This window comes from Falco punctatus, assembly GCF_963210335.1.
Source record: "Falco punctatus genome assembly, chromosome: 1".
NCBI classification, from domain to species: domain Eukaryota; kingdom Metazoa; phylum Chordata; class Aves; order Falconiformes; family Falconidae; genus Falco; species Falco punctatus.
Window position 1 is genome coordinate 47,983,787 of NC_137580.1, and position 25,184 is coordinate 48,008,970.

At 37.0% G+C, this 25,184-nt stretch overlaps 1 protein-coding gene across 8 annotated transcripts in view; it reads left to right on the plus strand.

The window, feature by feature from the left end:
* HTT (huntingtin) overlaps window positions 1-25,184 on the plus strand; it is a 98,357-nt gene that overhangs the window by 38,429 nt on the left and 34,744 nt on the right. For all 8 annotated transcript variants that reach the window (XM_080411027.1, XM_080411023.1, XM_080411022.1 and 5 more), the window contains 20 exons: window positions 42-168; window positions 848-975; window positions 1,647-1,757; window positions 2,328-2,405; window positions 3,073-3,296; window positions 3,879-3,957; window positions 4,090-4,251; window positions 5,194-5,249; window positions 6,019-6,167; window positions 6,738-6,874; window positions 8,904-9,020; window positions 10,828-10,950; window positions 11,481-11,719; window positions 13,114-13,256; window positions 16,632-16,839; window positions 18,176-18,317; window positions 20,165-20,344; window positions 21,769-21,945; window positions 22,198-22,274; window positions 23,487-23,625. In XM_080411027.1, coding sequence (XP_080267153.1) covers window positions 42-168; window positions 848-975; window positions 1,647-1,757; window positions 2,328-2,405; window positions 3,073-3,296; window positions 3,879-3,957; window positions 4,090-4,251; window positions 5,194-5,249; window positions 6,019-6,167; window positions 6,738-6,874; window positions 8,904-9,020; window positions 10,828-10,950; window positions 11,481-11,719; window positions 13,114-13,256; window positions 16,632-16,839; window positions 18,176-18,317; window positions 20,165-20,344; window positions 21,769-21,945; window positions 22,198-22,274; window positions 23,487-23,625 — 2,796 coding nt within the window. The remainder of the gene's footprint in view (window positions 1-41; window positions 169-847; window positions 976-1,646; window positions 1,758-2,327; window positions 2,406-3,072; window positions 3,297-3,878; window positions 3,958-4,089; window positions 4,252-5,193; window positions 5,250-6,018; window positions 6,168-6,737; window positions 6,875-8,903; window positions 9,021-10,827; window positions 10,951-11,480; window positions 11,720-13,113; window positions 13,257-16,631; window positions 16,840-18,175; window positions 18,318-20,164; window positions 20,345-21,768; window positions 21,946-22,197; window positions 22,275-23,486; window positions 23,626-25,184) is intronic.

Sequence of the window (25,184 nt, forward strand, 5' to 3'; positions counted from 1 at the left end):
ACTTATGCATACAACATTAATAAAACTTCTTTTAATTCTAGGCAGCGTTACCTTCTCTCACAAACCCGCCTTCTCTTAGTCCAATTCGGAGGAAGGGGAAAGAGAGGGAGTCTGTCGAACAGGCATCTGTGCCAATGAGCCCTAAAAAGGGTGGTGAAACGAGTCCAGGTAGGCATGCTTACTCAGTTAACCCTCCCACTGACCATCCCCTCGTAAGTATGGTTATGGCACAGAGAGAAGAAATAAAACTGAATAACTTGTTTTCTGAAGTTTTAGTTCAAAAGTCTGGCAGACCGGCTGTCAGAAGTGTGTTTCACTACTGCATTGCAGGAAAGGCAGCTGTGGGTGTGGGCTTCTATACTGTTTTGTTTTTTATGAAAAGTGACTACTTTTGAAAAGCAAGGTAATGCTGAATCCTTTTCCTCACTGTTTTTCTGAATCTACTCTGCTGTTGACTAAAATAAAGAAGCAATTTCTGCATGTATTTTACTTAAAAGAAGTTTGAAAGCTGCTTTGCAACTTTTGGCAGGAGTAGTTTACATAGTTCTTGAAAACAAGATTCTAAGTCTTGAAAACTTTTTTTTTCTTAGTGATGAATGAAGGAAATGGGTATTAATTTTGTGCTGTAAATTGTGCTTGCACTTCAATAGAAAGCCCTCTGGGTTTATTTCTCTTATCTCAGAGGGCTAGTTCCTTGGAATGCTAGTTCATTTTCTAGTTGTATGGCACGTGTGTTTGTAGTTTAAAAATATTCATGCTAATAATTCAGATACAGTAAATTATGTGGAGTATACATGTCATGAGCACCCTAGAAGTATGATGTGCTAATCCATGCTATATTTTTAAGCTACTAGGCAAACTGATGCTACTGGGCCTGTTCCAACAAGTAAATCATCTTCAGTAGGAAGCTTTTATCATCTTCCATCCTATCTGAAGTTATATGATGTCTTGAAAGCAACCCATGCTAATTATAAGGTACTGCATAATATTGTTTGATTGAATTAGAATGTGGTTGGGCAGTCACTTAGTGTTTCTTTTTCAGCATGGCTCTGCTTGTATTGAGACTCACTTGTTTGCCTGTGTAAACAGTTCATCGACAAAAAAAATTCAGAAAAATCACAACCACCACCAATAAAAGCCAAAATAACCCCCTGACAGGCATTGTCACTCTATTACTTGTTTCTCTGCTGTCACTAACTCTGGTACCAAGTCACACTCTGCTGGTTTGGCAGTGTTTGTTCTTTCTCTGGTTTATTCCAGGATGCGTAATCTTTTTCCTCATTAGTTCAAGTAATAGAAGATGCATTCCCTGGGGGCTTGGTGATCTGATTTGTACACTTCAGGAGGTGTATTCTTATTATGCCTACTATGTTTCTGAGAAATACATTATCCCTTACTCCATTACTTGCCAACATTCTGGGCCTTCCTGGATGTTTTAAATTCCTCAAGCTTACTCAGAATGAAGTCCTGCCTTTCCAGCAATTCATGAAATTCAAGAGAGAGTCTAAGCTGTTAGTGGTGGTGTTTGAACTATGCTGAAGTTTTAGGAAAAAAAATCGCTTTGTGTCAATATCCATACTTTTCTGTAATTTTTATTTCCTTGTCAAGTAATTGTTAAAAAAAGAGTGTTTACTTTTTTGGACCAGGTTACTTTGGATCTCCAGAACAGTAATGAAAAGTTCGGATGTTTCTTGCGGTCTGCCTTAGATGTTCTGTCTCAAGTCTTGGAACTTGCTACACTTCAAGACATTGGAAAGGTATAAGATTTGTGTGTGTTTTCTTTTATAGTTAAGTTGTCCATTATCTGTGGTTGTTACTGGGGAAAAAAACACATACTGATTTTAAAATTGGTACTGTTGAGGGAGACAGTAGTCCTGGAAGTGTGCTGCTACAATGTTGGGTAAAGTGCTAAAGCAGATTTTCTAGGTTAAATTGCTTCCGTTGAAAACTGGAGTAACTCTTTTTACTGTTTAAATTTCATGTAGAGTCTTTCCAGCAAAATGACTTGCCTACAGTCATTCAGTCTTACTATAGTAATATGTTTTAATACTCATGTTAAATATACCAAATGTCAGAAGGCATACTGCTCTCCTTCCTCTCTGTCTTGGTATTTTTTTCTCCTGAACTGTGTGTTGGGTATTGTGGTATTTTAAGACTAGGAGACAAATCTTGCATTTTTATTTCTTTACGTACTTCTACCATTTCCCTTAAATTAATGTAGCTTTACTTAGTAAAAAAGAAAACGTGCTTTTGTCCAGTTTTCTTAGTAATGCTTTATATAATGAAGTAAATTTCAATTGGGTGGACCGGTGTTTTTACTTTTCTAGTGTGTAGAAGAAATTTTGGGATACCTAAAATCATGTTTCAACAGAGAACCAACAATGGCAACAGTTTGTGTGCAGCAGGTAAGGAGGTAATTTTTTTTGTGTTACTGGAAGGTTAATTCTGGTATCCTGTGGTTATCAATTGGATACTAAGACTGGCCATTCTTTTAAGTGAAGTGGTGTGAGGAAACTGTAGTGCCCAGGTGGAGCAAACAGAGCATGTTTAATTTTCATTGCTTGTAGTGAACCCTGATACCATGTAAATCATATAATTTCTTCTTGAACTGCTTCCAGTTCAAAGAACTATTTTAGCTAATGCTCAGAAAAGTTTGTTTCCTACCTTCTCAAATGTGTTTGTAGGCAGTTAACTACATCAAAACCTGGAAAGCAAAGAACTGCCTTGGTGATGGATTTCTTGCAGGCTTCCAGTTAAACATTTGGGTTCAAGTCGTCAGAACTTAATTTTGGTGGGAGAGGCATGCTTTAGTAGATTATTTTGAGTTGTCAAATGGAAATAGCTTCAGTTGCAAAAACAGTCATATATTTTTGAGTGAGGTGTGGATTCTGTCTTTTTCCAGCTTTTTTCTGTCATCTTGTATTTGACTACGTGATCCACAGTTTGCACTTTGACCTTTCCTCTGAAGTCCTTTGGGAGGATGAGTTGTCAAGTTGGGGTTTTTTGGTTGGTTTTGGGTTTTTTTCCCCCTGAAGTGTTAATTTTTTTTTTCCTTCCAATTTTCTTCTGTAGTTACTGAAAACACTGTTTGGGACAAATCTGGCTTCTCAGTACGATGGCTTGTCTTCAAACCCCAACAAAGCTCAAGGCAAAGCTCAACGCTTAGGTTCTTCCAATTTGAGACCTGGTCTCTATCATTATTGCTTCATGGCACCATACACACATTTTACGCAGGCACTTGCTGATGCTAGTCTAAGGAACATGGTTCAGGCTGAGCAGGAACACGATGCTTCAGGGTAACTTTCTTCCCTTACGATATAATCTTAACTTGAATTAGAATCTCTTTTTATTGTTTTTCATAAATGCAAGTATCATGGGAGAGCTAAGTAACTTGAAATGACAGTGTTGTGTATTATTTATTTCTTGTAGATTTATGCAAAGTAATTTGTGTTGGTAGTGAGATCCTGAATGCAACGCTATATTAATTATCACTAATGTGTTTTTCAAATCAAAGCTAAATCATTAAAATAGATATCACTTTTTTTTAAAAAGCATAATAGTTTTAAATGCATGTATTCAAAACTATTTCATTAATTGGATAATTATAGCAAATAGTAGCCTTAAAGGAAAGGCAGAAGGATGACTAAGCAAAGACGAGAAATTCTTTCTCTACTAGATGCTTGTTGTTCACAAATCTGTGTGATATGATCATAGTGTACTGTAGGTTGTCTCTGTTGCTTTTGTTTTCCTAAGATTCTTGAAGCAGTCAAGTAGATAAAGAAAAGCTGCATTGATAAAAATAATGTGTCTAAGAAGAGTGTGTTTGTGCCTCCATTTTTTTTTAATGTATGTGGATTTTTTGGGTTTTTTTATGACAGGTGGTTTGATGTGCTGCAAAAAGTTTCTACACAGCTGAAAACTAGCATTACCAGTGCAGCAAAACATCGTGCTGATAAGGTACTTGTATCTATGTACTACAAAAGAGCTGTACCTTACATTTAAAACATTTTTCTCCTTTTAAAACATAATTTGGTTTTGAATCAGAGATCTGTTCAGATGTTAGATTATTTTAAAATCTCTCTATTCCAGAATGCTATTCACAGTCACATTCGTTTATTTGAACCCCTTGTCATAAAAGCATTGAAACAATATACTACAACAACATCAGTACAGCTGCAGAGACAAGTTCTAGACCTGCTTGCTCAACTGGTCCAGCTACGAGTTAACTACTGTCTTCTGGATTCCGATCAGGTTGGTACCTCGCCATTTTTGCAGATGTGTAATACAGGGATCTCACCAACAGGCTTAGTATTTACAGCAAAAATATTTGCAACAATCAATTCATTGTACTATAGGTGAAAACAAAGACTTAAAGGAAGGTAGGACTCAATTCCCAACCACAAAGAGCTTCAGATTTCTGGTTTTCTGTTGCATATAAATAGCTGTTGCAGAGCTTAGACGGTAATTTAAGAACTGTTCATTGTTAAAGATTGTCTTTAAGTGTAAGATGATGTGGAAAATACAGTCACTGGTGTTAAATAAAACTTCATTTACAAATACAAATACCTTCTTTCTCCACTGGGAGTATGGACTTCAATATGACTGATAGTGAGCATCATGGTTGAGAACTATTTTTTTTATTTCAGTGATGGGGGGAAGCCTGAGGCACATACAGTAGTCTGTGTGGTTGTCCATATAAGTGGTAAATTTGTAACATAAAATAAATTCTGTATGTTTTATTTCTTACAGTATTTTTGGGTTTACAAACTAGTATGAGTTGCAATACATAACTTTCTTGTAAGTTACACAGATAAATCTTTTCAACGCATGAATACTTTGGATTTTATTTTGGTTTAGTGCTAGATTTTTGGTTGATTCTTAACTGTAATGCCTCAAATATTGTGTGTTACATGAGTGAGGAAGTTATACTTTAAAATATATAGGCTGTAGGTAAAATGTTGCATACGTTCATGCAAACTGGATTAAGCTCTAACATCAACAAGATTCCCAGCATCGTTTGTAACTTAGAGGGAACGCTTCATTACATACTAGAATGAACTAGAAGTATAAATGATTTTCAGTGCCTGTCTTCCCTTTCTCTCCTTCCAAAACACAAACTTTTATAAATCTATCAAAACAGTTTCAAATGGGAATTAATGTCTCTGTGTCTGTTGTACACTTTATTCTCTCTAGGTGTTTATTGGATTTGTGCTAAAGCAGTTTGAATACATTGAAGTAGGACAGTTCAGGTATGAAACAAGCAAAGATCCTTTGAATAGTGCGGGTTTACAACTGTCTTACTCTGAGGCATGTAGTGATTAGTTTTGCTGGGTATTTCTGCCTTACAAGAAAGAGAGTTACCTTCTGAGCAATGTGCATGTTTATTCTCTGGCTCCAGTGGTAGCCCTTTCAGATGATTTAGGTTCCATATGGCTGAAGAAGTTAGGAAGTAGCATGGGAAAAAAAAAATTCCAAGCTACGTTGTTGGTATGTTGTAAAATCATTCCTTTGGAGGCACATCCCCCTGCCCACCAAGCAATGCTTTCAGGAATCAGCACTTCATTGCTAGGACTCACTTGCTGAAGGGAGAGCTACTTCTTCCTATTGTGGATTCACTGTGAACCTGTATGTGTTCTGATCACCTGGTACATTCTGTATAGTACCTAATTGATCATAAGCAATGCAGTGGAATTTTTGTCAGCTATTTCTGGTTTTTCTCCCACTTGAGTTTGTATAAAGAGATAAGTGGGTTTTTTGCTCTGTGGGTCTCCTACAGAAATACTCCAATGTGTGTTGTGCATTAGATAGATGTTACTAATATTAGTAACTGTATAATGGTCAAAGTCTGAAAGAAATCCCTTGGGGAAAAAACCCATATTAAAGGACAGGGCACAGAAATTTTAGAAATGCTGTATGAAAGCAGAGTAACTTAAAGAAAAAAATCTTACTGTGAAAAGATTGATTTTTACTGAACAAAGTTGTGCAATTCAAACTTGACACTTCATTTTTTGTTTTCAGGGAGTCTGAAGCAATTATTCCTAATATCTTTTTTTTCCTGGTGTTGCTATCTTATGAGCGGTATCATTCCAAACAGATAATTGGAATTCCTAAGATCATTCAGCTGTGTGATGGTATCATGGCCAGTGAAAGGAAAGCTGTTACACATGGTAATTAAAAATAATAAATGTACTAACACTAATATTAGTTCAGCAATAAAAACATTTAATAGTTTTAAATAAAAAAAAGTATTCCTTTCAGGAAGTTTATTGTACCTTACTAACACTGCTACCCCATATTTTGTGTTGTATGTAATAGCAAAAAAGCTTTTATTTGAAACTTTATTGGGTAGTAAGTTCAAAACATATCAGTACTTGTAAAGGTTTTGATTTTAATTTTTAGTCGCCTTCCCTTTCCCTCTACCTTCAGCCTTTAAGTAGAAGCACCTCTCATACTTGCCATTGATTCTGCTGAGAAATACCTTATAAAAATACCTATTTTAGCTCTGAGAATGGGCAAATGTGTGCATAATATACATTTTCTAGTAGAAGTAAAAAGGTAGACATCATTATGCATTATAAGTTTGCGTTTTGTGTTTGGGTTTGTTTTTTTAGGGATGGGTAAAACCTTCAATAAATTAAAGTACAGTTTACTTTTAGTAGCTGAACTGTTAGAACAAGAAAAAACTGTTCAAGAGTGACTTGACTCGTATTAAAACAAAAAAAAATATCTTGTTTCAGCAATACCAGCTCTGCAACCCATCGTTCATGATCTGTTTGTGTTAAGGGGAACAAATAAAGCTGATGCTGGGAAAGAGTTGGAAACACAGAAAGAGGTGGTAGTGTCAATGCTGCTGAGACTTATTCAGTACCATCAGGTAAGAGAGGAGGGAAGAGTGTCCCTGATGTGGCCTATAAAAGGGTAACATTGCTTTGACTGCTAAAAATGCATCAGGCAGTATTAATGATTTTCTATACAAAACATTAATAGCCTGAACCTGTGTGATCTTTCCTGATAGAAGGAGTATGCAAGCATTTTTTTAGGGATAGGGGAAAGGTTCTGCACTACAAACTAGTATTTCAAGTCAAATAACAAGTCTGTGGGATTTTATAGTCAAGCCTAGGTAACAAAGCACTGAAAAGCTCCAGTTAAGAACACGGTCTTGGTTGTCTTGCAGGTTGAATAAACAGAAGGTTAAGAGTTGTAATAAATTAGCATTCAAGAAACTTAAGAGTGGGGGTAAAAGTGGAAGAGAGGACAGAATTACAAGTAGGATACATGCTGCATTGAAGTGATTTAGGTATTGCTGTACAACAGCAAAATCTTCAATAACATGTAAAAACATAAATTATTTGAATAGTGTAATGAAACGGGTACTTAGACAGCACTGATTACTTTGCCCCAGACCTCACGGGTCTGGAAAACATGTTTCTGCCTTGTAGGAGTATAAGAATGACTTTTTTCAATACACTTTGTTTAAAAGAAAAACATAAAAGTAATTTTAAGAGAAGTGACATAATTAGCATGCGATGTTATTGCTTATTCAGGTGCTTAACAAACTTAATGTGCTTTTCCTTTCATCATGTGAAAATGCAGTTCTAGCATATGCTAATGTAAGCAATGTATTTTCTGAGAATAGTTGGGGGGGAAAAAAGTCAGTACATTTTGCCAAAATAATTTGTTAGAACTGCATGTTCAGATTGGGGTAATTTTGTGTATCCACATTTTCTTTTGAATTTGTAGTTTTATAATCATGAAATGGCTAATATTAACTATATGAAATGACACACTGTAGACACATGATGTGAAATAGTGAATAACTTCGTGTTACATAAGGTACTGCAATTGCTAGCAGATACCCTTCTGACACCTATTTAACCTATTAAAGACTACCCATGCGCTGCTTTTCCCACATCATCCCATTTCTCTGTCCTGCTCTGCTGGTGCAGTACTTACGAACTAACCTTTGGGCAGTTCTGTCGTTTCCCTGGCTGTGGCTGGGATGTTCTGCAGTGGTGTCCCTGTAATTTGAGAGGCTCCAAGTGCTGTAGCCTTTAACTTTTTTCTGTTACAAATGTAGCTGCTGTCCATGGAGCTCCACAGTTCAAGTTATTCAGCCCACAATTTCTCTGATCTCCTCTCCCATGAGAAAGCTTTTTGGGAAGAATCTGGTCATCTTTTTTTTCCCTTTTTTTTAATTGGCTGCATTTCTGAATCTGAATTACTTGAATTTCTTCTACAGGTGCTCTAACTGGTTTTCTGAACCAGATTCTTCTGTCCCACTTTACAGTCCATATATTAACATTCCTGCTTGCTACGTTGTTGACCTGTCTGTCCTTGACAGTGTGGTCTCTATAACCCTCACACATATAACGTGTTCAGCTACTACAAGTGATCCTTGCTGTTGCTGTGCTCCATTATGTGAAAGTGACGTATCTCAAGTGAACAAGCTCTATTAAAAATGTCTGGTTTGTTTCTTGACCAAATTTAAGTTTTGAGCTGAAGAAAGAATATACATGTGGGAAATTCCTTTCTTCCTTCCTCTCCTTTTTTCTTGAGTATGTGATGTAGCACTTAAATATACTATGCTTTTTTCAGTTGTTTGAGCAGTCTTTTGACAAATGCCATTTAAAAAGGACCAAGAAAGCATGTTTTTCTAGTTTATAAAAAGTAACTGGAAAATACTTTTTTTTTTTACCAAAAAAAAAAAAAAGGCATAACTAAGAACAAGCTTTTAACCTGAAAATCGAGTTTGGAAATGTTGATTTCTCATGTGGTTTTTCTTTGCTTTTTGGCAGATGGATGAAACACTAAATATTTTTCCCACTAGTGTATTACTTCTGTATTACTTAAACGTTTCCTGTTAGTGTGGGTATTTACTTGCATTCTTTTGGACTTTTCTTCAGGTGCTGGAAATGTTCATCTTAGTATTGCAACAATGTCATAAAGAAAATGAAGACAAATGGAAAAGATTGTCCCGGCAAATAGCTGACATTATTCTCCCAATGCTTGCAAAACAACAGGTTATTATATGAATTTTTAAATCTATAAACATCTAAAATAATATTTGTCTCAATAATGGCTTTGGGTATTTGATTTTTTTATACGAAGACAGATGTGGTTTTATTCTTGAAGATGTGGTTGGCATATCTGAAAAAATTACTGCAAGGTAAACTAGTCTTTGAAGTGATGAAGGTGGTATTTAAATGCATGAAGTATGTGCAGTATCTTTAAGACTGTTTACAGAAGCAGCTCGTTCTACTTCTCTTACATACATGATTGTATCAGAGTGCTTACTAAATGAAGATTCTCCCGTGTTTTTAGAATGTCAAAATTACTTTTTTTTGTAACTGCAGTGGGTCTAATTGCATTTTTTCTTCAGTGAGGGGAATGGAAAGACATAGTGTGAAACTGTTAATAAATTGCAGAATCATGACATAGTTGGGGTTGAAATGGACCCCTGGATGCTGTCTTCACCTCAAAGTAGGGTCTACTGGAGCAGGTTGCTTAGGACCATGTCCAGTCAAGTTTTGACAGTCTCTGAGGATGGAGCCTCCATAACCTCTCTGGGCAACCTCATCCAGTGTCTGAGCATGCTCACAGGCAGAAAACAAATAAATAAAAACGGTGTTTCAGTGTAATTTCTTGCATTTCAACTTGTGCCTTTTGCCTTCCATCCTAGAACTGGATACTACTGAAAAGATTCTGGCTCTTTCTTCTGTACTTTCATTGTCTCCTCCTCCCACTTCCCCCAGTCAGAAAGTCAGATACTTGTGCGCATTGTTCAGCCGGGACAAGGCTCAGGGTGACCTTTATCAATCTCAGCTGTCCCTACAACAGATGTTCCAAGCCAAGTGCTAGACTCTCTCCGGTGTGTGCATGTTTTTCTTTCCTTCCCCAACATGCAGTGCAGTGAGTAGACCCCTTGTATCTGGAAAGAAAAGGTGACTCCTTTTAGGAGAAAGATTCCCACCCCCCCTCCCCAAGTGCTGCTCCCTGAGCAACAGAGGACTTGACTTTGATACATCTTTCCTGGAATTAGAAACACTTACTTCAAGGATAAAAAGTGAAGCTAGTGAAATTGTGCCCTTAATATTCTTTACTGCATAATGGCAGATCCCTACTCCCGGGAGGATACCTCGTGGCTGGAGAGAGTGGGCAGTTACCGTAGATCAGACAACAGGTTTTGAGCAAAGCTAGTATGTTGGCAGATTCATACAAAATAACAGCAATTTCAGTCTGTGCATGTGCTCAACTGTGAAATTATTTAAACAATCTAGGGTCATCCAGATTGGTCCAGTCCTTTGCTTTTTGCTGTTGATTATTTTATAATTTATCTAAAAACCTCATCAAGTGTCCTACCTCTGTTGCTGCAGTGTAATACCATTGTAACTGTTCCCTTTTCAGATGATTAGGAATGGTTTTTTCCTAGTTACCTGCTTAAATCTATGCACAGCCAGTATTGCTTTCTATAAATATGCCTGGTAGGATGTGTAGGGAGGCGAAAAGTTTTTAAATTTTATGACAAGTCAGTCTTCTGGTCTCATTCTCTGAATATGACGTATTTATCCTGATAAAATATGTGGTATGTATATCGAATTTTTTTGTGTGTCAGTATTCTCAAAGCCCCTGTGTCAGAAGGACTGCAATGAAAATTTACCTTTCATAGCTTTTAGTTGCTCTGAATTTGGTACTGTAAAGGACAGTTTTATTACACAAAGGTGGTCATAAAAATGCTTAAAACATGAAATGGTAATTTTAAAATAATAAATAAATAAATAAAGGCAGTTACCTTTAGTTACAGATTAGTTTTGTGTTTTTCTTTTACAGATGCATATAGACTCTCATGATGCTCTGGGAGTATTGAACACTTTGTTTGAAATTTTGGCTCCTTCATCCCTTCGCCCTGTGGACATGCTTTTAAGGAGTATGTTTGTTACTCCTAAAACAATGGTAAGCAGTTGTTTCCAGAGAAGAGAGAATCTGGTGTATTTCACGCAAAACAAAAGAGCACGTGTTTCTCTTTCTGAATTTGCAATGTGGCGTTAAAGTACCTGCAGTGGATTTTAGGAAATAATTGGTTAGAACTAATGTGACTTACCAACTGGGAGCACTTCATACGAATGTTCTGCTTATGGATTACTTGCCTTCATTTTGTATTTTGAGGATCAGGAACATAGAGAAACATACTCTCATAATGAATTCTAGAATGCAATTTAATAGATAGTCACATTTTCCTGTATTAGTGCCGTTTTTATAGTTGAGAGATTGTTTAACAGAGTGAATTTAAGCTTGACAGTTACCACAAGAATAGCATTTTGGAAGATATAAACATAAATGTTATTTCCTGCTTGCTCCATTCTGAAAAGGGTGTGATTTTGTACAACAGTTAATGAAAGTGTTAATGTATTTGAATTCATTCCTATGTTGTGTTGTTTCACTTCAAAAGTACTCAATTTCATGCATTTTTGTGTTTGTGTTAGGCATCAGTGAGCACTGTCCAGCTATGGATTTCTGGAATTTTAGCTATCCTTAGAGTTCTGATTTCACAGTCAACAGAAGACATCGTTCTATCCCGTATACAAGAGCTTTCCTTCTCACCATATCTGATTTCATGTCAAGCAATTAACAGACTGAGACGTGGAGAAAATAATGTATCTGCACCAGAGGATCGCACTGAGGTTAAACAGGCTAAATATCTTCCTGAAGAGACATTTTCTAGGTATGTTGTTTTTGAATAATTAAGGGGAAAGATTAAGATTTCTGAGAAATCACAAATATATTGGGCAATATATTCACATGTAGAACTGTCATCTGATAGGAATAAAGTCTGTTAATAAGTTGATATGGGAGGAGTGAGTGTGGAGGAGGGAATGATGAGATGGAGAGCAGAGGGAGGAGATGAGCGGTTTGTAGTAGGGACTTCGGATTGTTCCAATGCCTCTTCTCAAGCCAAGTGAAGAACCTCATGGAGCTGTTAAAATGTATGAATCCTGGACTTACTTAAACTGGGTCTAAAAACTTCACTAGTTAATCCTTTCCTTCCTGTGAGGGGACTGAAAGATGAGTCATCCCCTTAGCAGAAGCCCAGATTTTCTGCTAGAATCCTGGTAGCAGACAGATTCAAATCTAGTAAGTTAGTCCTGCTTTCTATTTCCTATTTTTAAGGAGCTGGCTTTGTGTAGTTGGCTTTCCATACTCATGTCTTCAGTGTGACAGACTTCAGGCAAAAGAATTGTGGAGAGATGGCAAGTGTATTATGCTGCCACAGTGCTCGTCTTCAAGGCATTATGCTCATATGTAGGCATTATGCTCTTATGTGGTGGGAAGCATTTTAATTAGCTATTTGTTTAAGAAAATGAGAACTTCTTACTTAAGTATGGAACTTCACATAGAAATAACATGGTGTGTCTTACTCAGCTCATTGATGAGGGTGATGGGTAGAGGGAAAAGGGGCTTCTGGACTCCCTTAATGTGACATAATGTCCAACAAGAATGACTTGAGGAATGATTATGGCAAGGAGGAAGGATGTCGTTACTCAGATGCCCTTTTTTTTTGGGGGGGGGGTGGTGTTGTGAATTAGGGTTTTTTTGTTGTTGGGGGTTTTTTTGTTTGGGTTCCACACCCCCATCCATACCACTCCCCAGGCTGGGGGTTTGGTTTGGTAGAGTATAGATAGATGAGGCTTTAAAAAGCTGAATTACTGTGACATGCGGAGTTACCCCTTCTCAGCTGAGCTGCAGTAACTGTCATGGTGTGTGTTAGCTCACTGCAAATCACTGTTAAGACACTATAGCACTTTTTGAATCTTTGCTGTGTGAGGTGGGGCTGGTACGTGCGTGCTATCATGACTTTAGCTAATGAGTAAATAACCCAGATCCAATATCTAATATGTAATTAAGTGCTTGTGATCATCTCCCCATACTTATAGCATCATATTTGGTTTAGGTCGACCTGTTCTGTAGCATTTAATTTGGCATCCTATTGGGGATGAATGAACAAGGTCTTCGTATTTTATTTTTTCAAACTTAAAGAGTTTCATGGGAAACCTCATCTTATCCTGAAAGATCTTGCGTTAATAGTTTTTCTGTTGATTGTATATGTGATTTTTCAAGGTTCTTATTACAACTGGTTGGCATTCTATTGGAAGATATTGTTACCAAACAATTGAGAGTGGACATGAATGAACAGCAACATACTTTCTACTGCCAGGAGCTGGGCACGCTGCTTATGTGCTTAATACATATCTTCAAATCAGGTATTACTTTAAATACTGCCTTGTGCTGTAGCATACAGTGACAGAATGGTTTTTCAGTTGAGACAATTGTTGAATGCATCGAACTACTGAGAAGGACATAGGTGCTAAGGGCATAAAGAACCTCCCAAACTTTGTGCTTGTGCATGCAGGTCACACTTTTCACAGTTCTTCTGTCTATGTGGAACAAAATGTAACTAGTGACTTTTTATTTCTCCTTTTAACTGTCTAAAACTTTCCACTCCAAAAATGCAAAGCATTCCAAATTTTGGTCTGTATTTCTCATGGTGTTTCTCGCTTTGGAGGTTGGTAGTTATGTCCAGGCTTAAAATACTGAGTTAAAGACCACTGGCTCGGGCTCATGACAGGGTAGGTTCCTGTTCTTTGTCATAATTAATCAATAAAAACATTTTTTAAAAAACCCAAACCTGAAATGAAACAAACAACCAAAACCAGAAAAGTAGGAGAGGTAGTACTGTTCCACCTCACTGGTCTTGAGCTCCTTTCTTCAGGTTTGGGAATTCTGCCATAGGCATCTTCTGCTAGATGTCCAGTCTCTGGCCTTTTGGTAATTCCTTAGTCAGCCTGATTTCTTGGTCTTATTTTCTGAATAGTGTCACTATATTCAGTTTCTTTTATTCTTTCTTTACTATGACTGTTCTTTTTTGCCTTCTAATTTTCAGCCTGCAGCTGAAATCCAACCGTGGATTACAATAGTAGTGCCAAGACCTTTTAAATTGCATCCAAGTCCCCGGTTGTTCACAGACTCCCTTACAGATACTGGACAAGAACTGGCCTTGAAACACCCTGAGAACCTGGCCTGTAAAATGGGAGCTACAGTACTTCACTACTAGCAGATGTGCATAACAACAAAAGTGCTTACAGAATACTATTATTAGACGTTTAACATGATTCTATGCTACACTGTATCCCAACAACCTCTAATCTTTTTTCTTTTTAAGCTCTTCCTACAGAGTTAAGTCCTTTCTTGAGGAAAAAGAACCCTTAGTTCTATTCCTGTTGTTGCAGCTACCTGCTTCTTGCAAACATAAGTATTGTAGGTGTAGACCTTAAAAAAAAAAAGTGCGATGGAAGCGTTCAGGTCTTCAACTAGTTCTCTGTCAAAGCCCAAAGCTTCTGCGTTGCCTTGATCTAACTTCCAGTAGCTTCACTCCTCCTCATCTTCAGTAACAGGTAGAAAAGTGATTGGGAAACTAATTGAGTTATGTTGTGAGAGTTTGTGCAGCCATGGTAGATGATGTTTTGTCTTTTGACTTGTCAGAAGAGAGCTTTGGTTTAAGAAACAAAGCCCTGCAAACATTGGTTCTTGCCACAAAGACTCCAGGACTGTGTGTGAAGAGGCACAAAATACAGTGATAGTGACCAGAGCCTTCCTTGATCTTTGTTTTAAGCCTGCTTTAGGGCACAAGACTCAAGATGTAGCGAGTAATAGTTCTCTTTTCCCATGCATCTGTTAAGATAATAACTGTTTATGCTATTATATTATGTTATGGAGAAACATTTGAAACACATACTGTAACAAGTAACTTATTCCAAATCACCTTAGCATAAGTGATTAAGTGATGTCAAGCCAAGGCCAATGAAATCAGAAAATCAAACTGGTGATTGAAATCAGGGAAGTGGATTCTTCCACAGTGGGAACTGGGCATAACGGGAAGGGAAGGCTCAGCTAGTTCTGCCGCAGCAACTGGCTTCCAAGCTGTACTATGAGTGCTGCCAGGAACTAGGTAGAAACTTAAATGTAAAATTAAAACTAAAATAATATTAAAATGTTTATGCAGAGCACTGTGGTATGTGTATTGTGTGATCTTTAGAAAGTAGTTCAATGTAAGACTACGAATCAACCCTAACTACTAGTAGTAATGTGGTTGCTTTATATGGTATAACAGAGTAGAAGGAAAGTTATTCAGACACCTGGGCTGTATTTTCATGTCATAACATTTTCTTTCAGGTTTAGGCTTAGGGTTAACTAAGTGCCTGCCTTTGTAATACTTTCATTCAGTTAAGTTCTCTATAATTTTTTTTCTCTGTAAATTGTATTCTCCTAATTACAAGTGCAGCTTATACTGGTTTGTGTCTGGGAATGTAGACTAAGGTATTCTGTCATTTTTCACCACTTCTCTACTTGGATGTTTTGTCTTCTCACCCATCAGTGTTTTGTTTTGTTTTTTTTTCCAAAATATGGGCAGTGCTGACTCCTATGTATTCAGCTATAGGAAGCTGCAAGATTAGAAATAAACATTTTCAGTGTGCTACTTTGAAGTCAGTAGAAATAAAAGTCATAGACAAAGCGAAAAGATTAGCATGCTGTGGCTTTCATGACTGTAGAAGGTCACTAGATGGTGCAATTACTGCAAATGCAAGAATCTGGAATGGTAATAGCAATGGCTTGCTAGTATGGAACCTGAGTTTTGAGGCTCAGTTATTTTTCCCATTCTTTGCTATTTACATTGTGTATTTATTGGTCCTAGGGGTGGCTTAAACTGGTCCACATGGCTGTGGAATTTACAGCTTCATTCTTCTGTATATCCACAAGGCAAGCAAGCAACACTAGAGATCTCTTTCATTATTATGATTAGCTTTTGGTTTCTAACTGGTTCTGAAACACCCCCCCCACTTTTCCCCATGATCTTAGCTTCTCACAGAAACTAAAAAAATCTTGTGCCTTTAGACAGCTTTTAAGTTTATCCATTTTCCTTGTTTTCCCACCCTTCATTTTGGCATATGAATACAGAATCAGCAAGTCAGAAAGCAAAATTCAGCTTTTGTGCTGAGTTTTCCATATGCAGGGTTCTCCACTTAAAAACATTTACTTCTTGCACTTTAGAAATTGGATGGAAGGGTGTCAGTTTAATTTCAACTAAATGTATTTGGGGAACCGTTATCTGGAGTAGGATACTTGTAAGCAATCTTCCTTAGCGTGTAGAATGGTATTTACAGCATAGTTCTTAATTAGAAGTTCTGTGTTTTACTTTATAAAAAAACAAAACAAAAAGCCCTAAATCTGGTCTATAATGAACAATTTTAGATTTGGTAAAGGTTTTCACATATCGTAAACTTCTTGCTGCATGACAGAGGAAAAAGTTAAGAAAACAGACTAGAATTGTAATGAAACTTAACTAAAGCATTATTTGTTAGGTCTGGGAGCTGGTCATTACTTGTTTACAGATTGCCCTTGGGCAAACTCCATGACTTGCCTTACATTTGTAAAACCACTTGGGATATACTTTTCTTTCAGGAATGGTAGTGGCTTATGAAACAAGAACTGAATTTTCAGGGTAACCTGAATAATTTTAAACCCTCAGAATTCAGATTAGATCATGGTTACTTTTAACATGCCTTTTTTTTTGTTTTCAGGGATGTTTAGAAGAATCACAGCTGCAGCCACCAGACTTTTTACAGGAGATGGATCTGATGGTAGTTTCTATACCCTTGAAAGTTTGAGTGAGCTTGTTCAGTCCATGATTCCCACGCATCCATCTTTAGTTCTCCTCTGGTGTCAAATCCTGCTTCTTGTCAATTATACCAACTACAACTGGTGGTCAGAAGTACATCAAACCCCAAAGTAAGATTTGTTTTTGATCCCTAGTAGTAGCAGTGTGTCTCATTATATTTGTTAAAGTTATATTAAAACAAGTTAGCTGTTTTCTGCTAAGCCTGTCAGCCTGTTGAATAGTATTATTTGGATTCTGAAATAGATAGTTGTGCATTTACTTTATGTGTAATGTGTATTCTGCACTCAGTTGTTCCTCAAAAGGAAATACCAAGCAATCTCTCCACTTTTAAGGCAAGAATGTATCATGTTTATTGCTTTTAATTAAAATTATGGAAATAACTATAAGAAAATACTTAGTATTTCATGTTCCAGTGGAGACTTTGTATTTCACCTTTTAGCAAATAACCAGCCAGTGCAGATGATATATACTGTTGTATTTATGAAAACAGGATCTGACCAGTGTAAGTGTAACTACAGTTACGTATGTTCTCTTCTCTCAGTGGGTCTGTGTCTAAGTCTTATGAAAACACAGTATCAGCACCATGCTAATTCATTAGCATCAAGCGCCATAGTAACCTCAGTTAATGTTAGCTGTCTGAAATTCAGAGATTTGGTCTAAAATCAGAAAAGCATTCTCTTGGTATGAAGTTAGTTTATGCCACCTGTCAGGCACTGGAATGATTTCTCCTGTGGGGTAAGGTAGATATCCCCTGTGTGGGTGGGTATCCCTCTTTTAACTGTAGAGGGAGACCAGCAACTGACTTGGGAGGCATTTCTGTTGCTTATGGAGTGAATGTTACGGAAAACTAATCTTGCTCTGCAACATGAGTGAATCAGTTCGTGCTCAAATGTGACATTCTTGCCTCAGCTCAACCTCATGATGTGAAAAAATATTATTCTAATTTGAGGAAACATGAAATTATTTGGCATATGGGAGAAGTAGGGCAACTAAAATAGCTTGGGTGACATCTGCTATTTGTTGCAGTTATCTTTTTTTATTTACCAGTATCACCTCTGTTTTTTCTGGCTTGGGCATCACTTTCAATCTGACACTAGACTAAGTGCTCAAGAACACTGGTTTGGCTTGAGAAGAAAATTGTTATCCTACCAGGGATGCAGTAGCCCATATTTTTCTTTTAAATAACCTGGTTAGTTCTTCAGAAGTTCTTCAGCCTGTCCAAGGAAGTAATAAGAATGGAACAAAAAATTGAATCTACAACCGTCAGAATGTAAAGAGCTGATTGAAGGCAAAGTGTCTGCTTCAAAGCAGTTTGGTGTTAGAATGAAGTTTCTAGGAAAATAAATATTATGTAAGCACATTGGTAGGATATTCCAAGCAATTTGATTATTAATGTTTCAGTAGCCATAGTAATAGTGGTAACAAAATCTAATGTGCTTCTTGCAGGAGACACAGTCTTTCAACTACTAAATTGCTTAGCCCTCAGATATCTGGAGACAGCGATGAATCTCATTCAGAATCTAAACGTGGTATGTGCAATCGAGAGATAGTGAGAAGAGGAGCACTCATTCTTTTTTGTGACTATGTTGTAAGTTATGAATTACGAGTTTTATAACTATAGTTTTGAGTTATCTTATTATACTGACAGTCTTTTATTAACTGAACCTGGTTCACAAGTGAAAAATGGAGACTTGTGAAATCAGCCATCTTATTTTCAGGTGGTGCTTCTATAAGATTAGGTGTGACCTCATTTGGTGGTTTTTTTTCCTGTTCTGAACAGAGAATTCCCTTGGCTTGGAAAGGATACCTGGTGGGTGATAGGGATATGGTTCCCAGCAGAGAATTCTTACTTCTTAGTGTGCTCCTAGCACCTCGTTAGCGTTAGGCTTCCCAACATCAGTAGCAGTGCATAGTGTCTAGGAGACAAATTTCTGTCTCTGTACCTTAAGAGGAGAGGTTTTACATTCACATTTAACTTCTGTTTTGGCTTTCTAATGAGAGCAGTTCCTGTGGCTTTGGCCTCTTGCTGTCTCAATATTAACATTTTAGTTCACTGGGAACTTTTGAAAAGAATCTTCATGTAATATCTAGTATTGCACTTTGGTTTGCATTGCAGAGCAGTTTTGGGGCAAGCAAACTGCATTCTTTTCAGGTTCAACTAAACCAAAAGCTGTGTTTAAGAAACACTTCAAGTACTAATGGATGTTCAGTCACTGGAGTCAGATTAGAGGTGGTCCAAGGTAAAACCATCCAAAACCTCTTTACTGGGAAGTGTCAGCCTCTCAGCATGACTGGTTAGCTCTGCAGCTGTTGTATTGCACTGCTTGTTGATACAGATATAGCCTCTGTAGGTTTAAAATTAATTATTGATAAATCTCTGGATTTGCTTTCCAGAAATTATTTGTGTTATGTTTAAGGCCAGTAGTAATAAGAAATCTTTAAAAAGAAGACTAAATGAAAATCATACTTTACAAGTCTGTGCATGTGCATGTTTATTTCAAACAGTATTTCTTTAAAAGTGGCATCTTTGAATTGACCTTTCTCGATTTACTTGTTTCTAGCCTGGATTTTCAGCGTTTCTTAAAAAAAATTACAAATTTGTTACAAATCTCTTCATTTGCAACAACAAGATCAAATGCATTTGGAATTTTTGTCACTATTGTGGCTTAACCCCTGGCCAGCAGCTAGGTACCATGCAGCTGCTTGCTGACTGGCCCCCAACCCACCCCCTAGAGGGATGGGGATGAGATTTGGGGGAAAAGGTAAAACTTGTGGATTGATATTAGAACAATTTAATAATTAAAACTGAATAATAATACTAACAGTTGTAATGAGAGGGGGAGGGAGAGAGAGAGAGAGGGAGAGGAATAAAATCCAAAAGGGAAAAAACCCCAAGTGGTGCACAACGCAGTTGTCCGCTACCTGCTGATTGATGCCCAGCCGGTCTCCGAGCAGCAATGGGCAGGCCCCAGCCAGCTCCTCCCTGTTTATATACTGGGCATGACGCTCTATGGTATGGAATGTCCCTTCGGCTAGTTTGGGTCAGTTGTCCTGGCTGTATCCCCTTGCAGTTTCTTGTGCCCCTCCAGCCTTCTTGGTGGAAGAACCTAAGAAACTGAAAAGTCCTTGCCTTAGTTGTTTCTAAGTAATGCTTATAACAAAAGTATCAGTGTGTTATCAACTTTATTCTCATACTAAATCCAAAACCACAGCATTGCACTGGCTACTGAGAAGAAAATAACTCTATCCCAGCTGAAACCAGGACAGTCATAAAAATAATGATGGTGATACTAAAATACAGCCACTGTGCCATTATTCCAAAATAGCTACCAGAATTTTATGTGAAAAATTCATGTTGTGTCAAATAAAGTTCTTGGTAATTAAACGCTTAACATGGGTATTACTGGAATCAGATTTTAATTCTTTCCCATTTAGTGTCAAAACCTACATGATTCAGAACACTTGACCTGGCTTATTGTGAATCATGTTCAAGACTTGATTAATCTGTCCCATGAGCCTCCAGTACAAGACTTTATTAGTGCTGTTCACAGGAACTCGGCAGCCAGTGGTCTCTTCATCCAGGCCATTCAGTCACGGTGTGAGAATCTTGCAGCTGTAAGTTTAACTTTTTGACTTTTTTTAAAGAATAAAGTCACTTACGCTTTAGCATAAGTTTAACTGATAAGTATGCAAATTCTGACATTTCTGGGTCATTTATCAACTTCTGATTTTATTTTTAGAGTCACTTCTTTAAAAATGCAACAATATATTAGCAATTTTAGTATCAGATGTGTTCCAATCTATCAAATCTATGAATTCAAGTAGAGTTGGTTGAGCTGCTTTTCTTCCTTTCTGGGTATTAACCCCACATAATATCTGAAGGGTAAATTAAACCTGTAACCTATGTCTTTGATTTCAGTGTCTTAGTAGCGTAAATAACAGAAGTACTAACTACAGGGGCAGGAATAGGAATTAGTCCATCTTCGGTAGGACCTAACAACATGAAAATGATCTGCAAACTCTGCCTTCCCCATTGATTTGCCCCACAAGTTGTAGCCTCTTGGTGAGGGAAATACTGCTTCAGAAATTCAGTGTATGATTTCTGTTGATTATTTTAGGTTTCAGATTAAAAGGCATGAATGATATTTTATAGGGATGTAAGGTTGTATGCATCCCTCTTTATCTTGAGAGCTCACTAGATGGGAAATGTCATTTGCTGGGTTTCCTCTAGAGCTAATGATGGGAGATGCTACCATACCATGAATAGCCTGGTAACATTTCCTGTTTTCCCATTGTCTGTGCAAGTCTAGTGCAACTGTATTAGTGATTTAGGCATGTGAGTAAAACACTTTAAAGGTAAACGAGATTAATCTGGGCTTTAGTGTCTGAGAGTTGGTAGAATGAACTAAACGTGTTTGAATGGACGATGTCGTTCTGTGAAACGTTTGGTGATGGTCAGAAAAGTCAGTAAAATTAAAATAGCTGATATTTACAGTCTACTCTAAGAGAAGATTGGTTCCACAAGTCAAACTAGTTTGTCTTTGTGTTTCTCCCTTTAGATTATTAGTGATGAATTGGTGCTAATAGTAAAAAAAATCTAAACATTTCTTTGCACCCTGAGTGGTCATTGCTGTTTCTAATGCTGATACTGATTTCTGTACTGTCTCTTGTTTTGACTGTTCATGCCCCTACCTTCTTCCAGCAAGGGTTCAAGCTTCTCACTGTTTTCAGAGCTTTCTACAATTCCACTTAAGTCTTTCTAGCTTTTTTCCCTAGAAGCTTTGCTCCCTACTTTTTGCTTACTCTTTGTAAGAGTAAGCTTTTACAGTTAAACATTAAACAACTTAATGTTCATGTTAATTAAATAACCCAGTAACTCAAACCTATTCATATATAGATGATTATATTGATCAACTAGTCTGCTAATAGTTTTTCTAAGTGCCTTTCCCTTTAGCTTGAAGGTCTTTGTATTCCAACTGATTGCCTTTTTGTGTGTGTGTGTGTGTCTGTTTCCTGGTTTGTTTTGTTTCAACATCCAGCCCACAACTCTGAAGAAGACTTTACAGTGCTTAGAAGGGATACATCTCAGCCAGTCTGGGGCTGTCTTAACATTATATGTTGATAAGCTTCTGTGTACTCCATTCCGTGTGCTTGCTCGCATGGTTGACACACTGGCTTGCCGTCGGGTAGAAATGCTTTTGGCTGCAACTTTACAGGTAAATATATTTCATTTGTAAATAAGATTGGGCGGTGCTAGCAATATAACCAAGTGTAATGATTTTGATTACATCAAAATACAATGATGTTTCAGTGATTTCATTGGAAAGGAATCTTTTTTACATAACACGTAGGTATGTGATTGTTTACATTTCACTTTATCGGCTTATAATTTTCCTAACCTGTTCAAAGTACCTATGGGTATTTTACTTATTTCTGTCCTGTAAAATTCTTGTGACTCTTTCCTATAGAACAGTATTACTCAGTTACCAGTAGAAGAACTGGATAGAATTCAGGAATACCTTCAAAACAGTGGATTAGCAACAAGGTAAACTATATGAGTACATGTTAAAATGCCAAACTGATGTTCTAGTATTAATTATATTAACTTTTTTTACTATGTTTTGTTTTTTTCTTAAAGGTAAGATAGTGGGTCCTTTTTGGAGGTAGAATAGGAGTAAAGCCTCTCTTATGAGATGCAGGCATATTCTGGCACAAGAATATGTAGTGTTTGCTGAGTTGAATTTGCAATATACTTAAGAATTAAAGAAAGCTAAAGGCTTGAAAGCATCAAATTATCTCTCCCACATCCCACTCAGTATTTAACTTTTGAGAGACAGCAACTGCAAATTAATTCCTTGACAAAAACAATTTTACTGAAAACAACTTCATTTTCCTCAAACTTCTGCAGAATTTTGTGCGTCCAAGCTGGGTGTGCTTGTGTTTTGTGGTGGCTTTACACCCCCCACCCCCAGATAACTGTGTTAAAACTTGTAACTGTTTAGTCCCCGGTTTAAACTGCTGTTACAACAAGGAGCAAATGATTCAATATTTTTTGTATTTAATGTTGGAAACAGCTTCATTTACTCTTCTTGATGTCATTGCTGTTTGAGAGTAATATATGTTAAGAATAAGTAGGGGGAAAGTATCTAAAGCCCAAGACTGCAGTAGATTGATAGGAGTGTGCCGTCGTAGGTAGCGTTACATTTGACTTCTCAAAAAACCTACAGAAGCTCAGAATGACTTTATAAAAGTTCTTGATAGCAGTAATGGGATCAAAAAATGCCAACCAAACAAAAAATATAAAAACCTTAAACTCTTGACACTGACATAAATCCACAAGCTTGAATCCTTAATATATTCGTGGGGGCAGGGAGGGGAAGGAACAGTTTTAGTGGATTCTTGTTTTGTATCTGTTACAATGTATTTGTCTGCAATCAAATAATCTGTACACTAACTTTTGATTCTTATTATTAAAAGAAGTTACTGTATAAAGAAAATGTAACAGCTTGCGTTTTATGCCTAAGCATGTACAGATTAAATCTTGTTGATGGTGCTGAGTTCATTTATTTTGGCTACTGATAGCTAGTGACATTTACAGTTTTGCATCATACAACTGTATATATCCAACAAAGTACTTAAGACCCTACTGCTTTTCTCTCCCAGGATTAGAATTAACTCACTGAATGTCTTTCTATTTTTAAATTACTTACAGAAATGAGTAAGTTAGCTCTCTGCTGATGTGTTCCTCTATTTTCAGACACCAAAGACTTTACTCGCTCTTGGACAGGTTTCGTCTTATGGTAGCACCAGCCACAACTAGTCCTTCACCTCTGGTTACCTCACACCCACTAGATGGAGAAGACCAACCAGCTTTAGAGAATGTAATTCTAGACAAAGTAAGATTATATTTGGAAAGTGTCACTAAAAGTGCCTTGGCTGTAAACAAGCTTTGCTCATTACAAAATATTTAAATACAGGTTATTTGTACTATGCATTAATGTTCTCGTAATAGTCAATGAATCTCACATATAGGTCACTGAATTATTTCGTGTGTTGGCTGACTGTTGAACTTACGATGAATAATTAGGATGTGCGCAGCTGTTTGTTATGTTGATGGTGCTATGAAAAAAACATCGTTTTTCTTTGCATAAATTTAATGGAAAGTTTTACCTAAGATTCAGTAGAGACAGGTATCTGCTCTTTTTTTCTTGATGTGTTTACTGCAGTGATCAGTTTTATTCATTTGCTGAAAACTCTTGGTTGACTCTTGGAAATAAGATTTTAGTTCTTGATTTCCATTTCTCAGCTTTAAATTACTTTCAGAGAACAGTCATGACTACTGTTTCTGTCTTTCATGTACTTAAGTGTGTTTATTTCAAAGTGGAGTGGGAAGCTAACAGCCAGCCTTTTGGGGCCTGTGTCCTCCTTTCTTTCCAGTTTATCCCATGGTACAGAGAACTTCTTCTCAGTCCTTTGTGTTCTACAGTGATACACAGTAATAGGAAATTTTTGTAACTGAGATGACAAAAGTTACTTCGTTAGCTGACAGTTTGGAGGACACTGATATACAGTTGAGGAACCCATTGACTTAGGAGAGAGATTGAGAACTACTTAACAGGAGGAAACAATGTTTATGCCCAGAAACCATTTATCCGTAGTTTTCTGTCTTCAAATTAATGAAAAAAAAATCTCCTTCCTCTGTCACTGTAAATCCTGCACAGAGTAGATTTTTTGTGCTTCCTCCACAACCTCTATGTAGTTCATAGAGTCATAAAATGTCTCAAGTTGCAAGGGACCCATAAGGATTGTGAAGTCCAGTTCCCTGTTCCTTGCAGGACTGCCTAAAACTAAACCATGTGACTAAGATCATTATCAAGATGCTCCTTAAACTCTTGACAGGCTTAGTTGCATTCTAATTAGTATCAGCAAATTCAGGATGTCCAGTTGAGACAAAACATAGAAAAGGGATAACTGAGCCTTTTTATATTCCTTAGTTAAATTAGTTATATTATGAACCAGTTCCTGTAGTCTCATTGCTAATAAGGAGTAAATCTGTGATGACGTATGATGGTCTTGATTTATTTCAGAATGTTTATCTTCATCTGCCGTCTGCTGATCTATTTGAATCTGAAGACTTTTCTTCCTTGGTTGTAGTACTGGGGTTTTTGCTACTGCAAAATTATGTTTTTGTGACTGTTGAGCTTTCCTTTTTTTTTTCCTAGATATTCTCCTCAGCTTTAGGATCCTAATACATACGTATACATTCAGCTTTTTTCCTCCTTTTTTTGTCCAGACTTTATGGAAATAGAGAACTTGCCAGTGAACATCCATTGGTCTAGCTTATGGTGGTCCATTCACCAGTTGTCTGTTTTGCCTAGCTTTTTTCTTTGAGGTTTTGGGTTTTTTTACATTCATGGACCACAATTCAGTGCCAATGAGCAATTCTCTCCCTGTC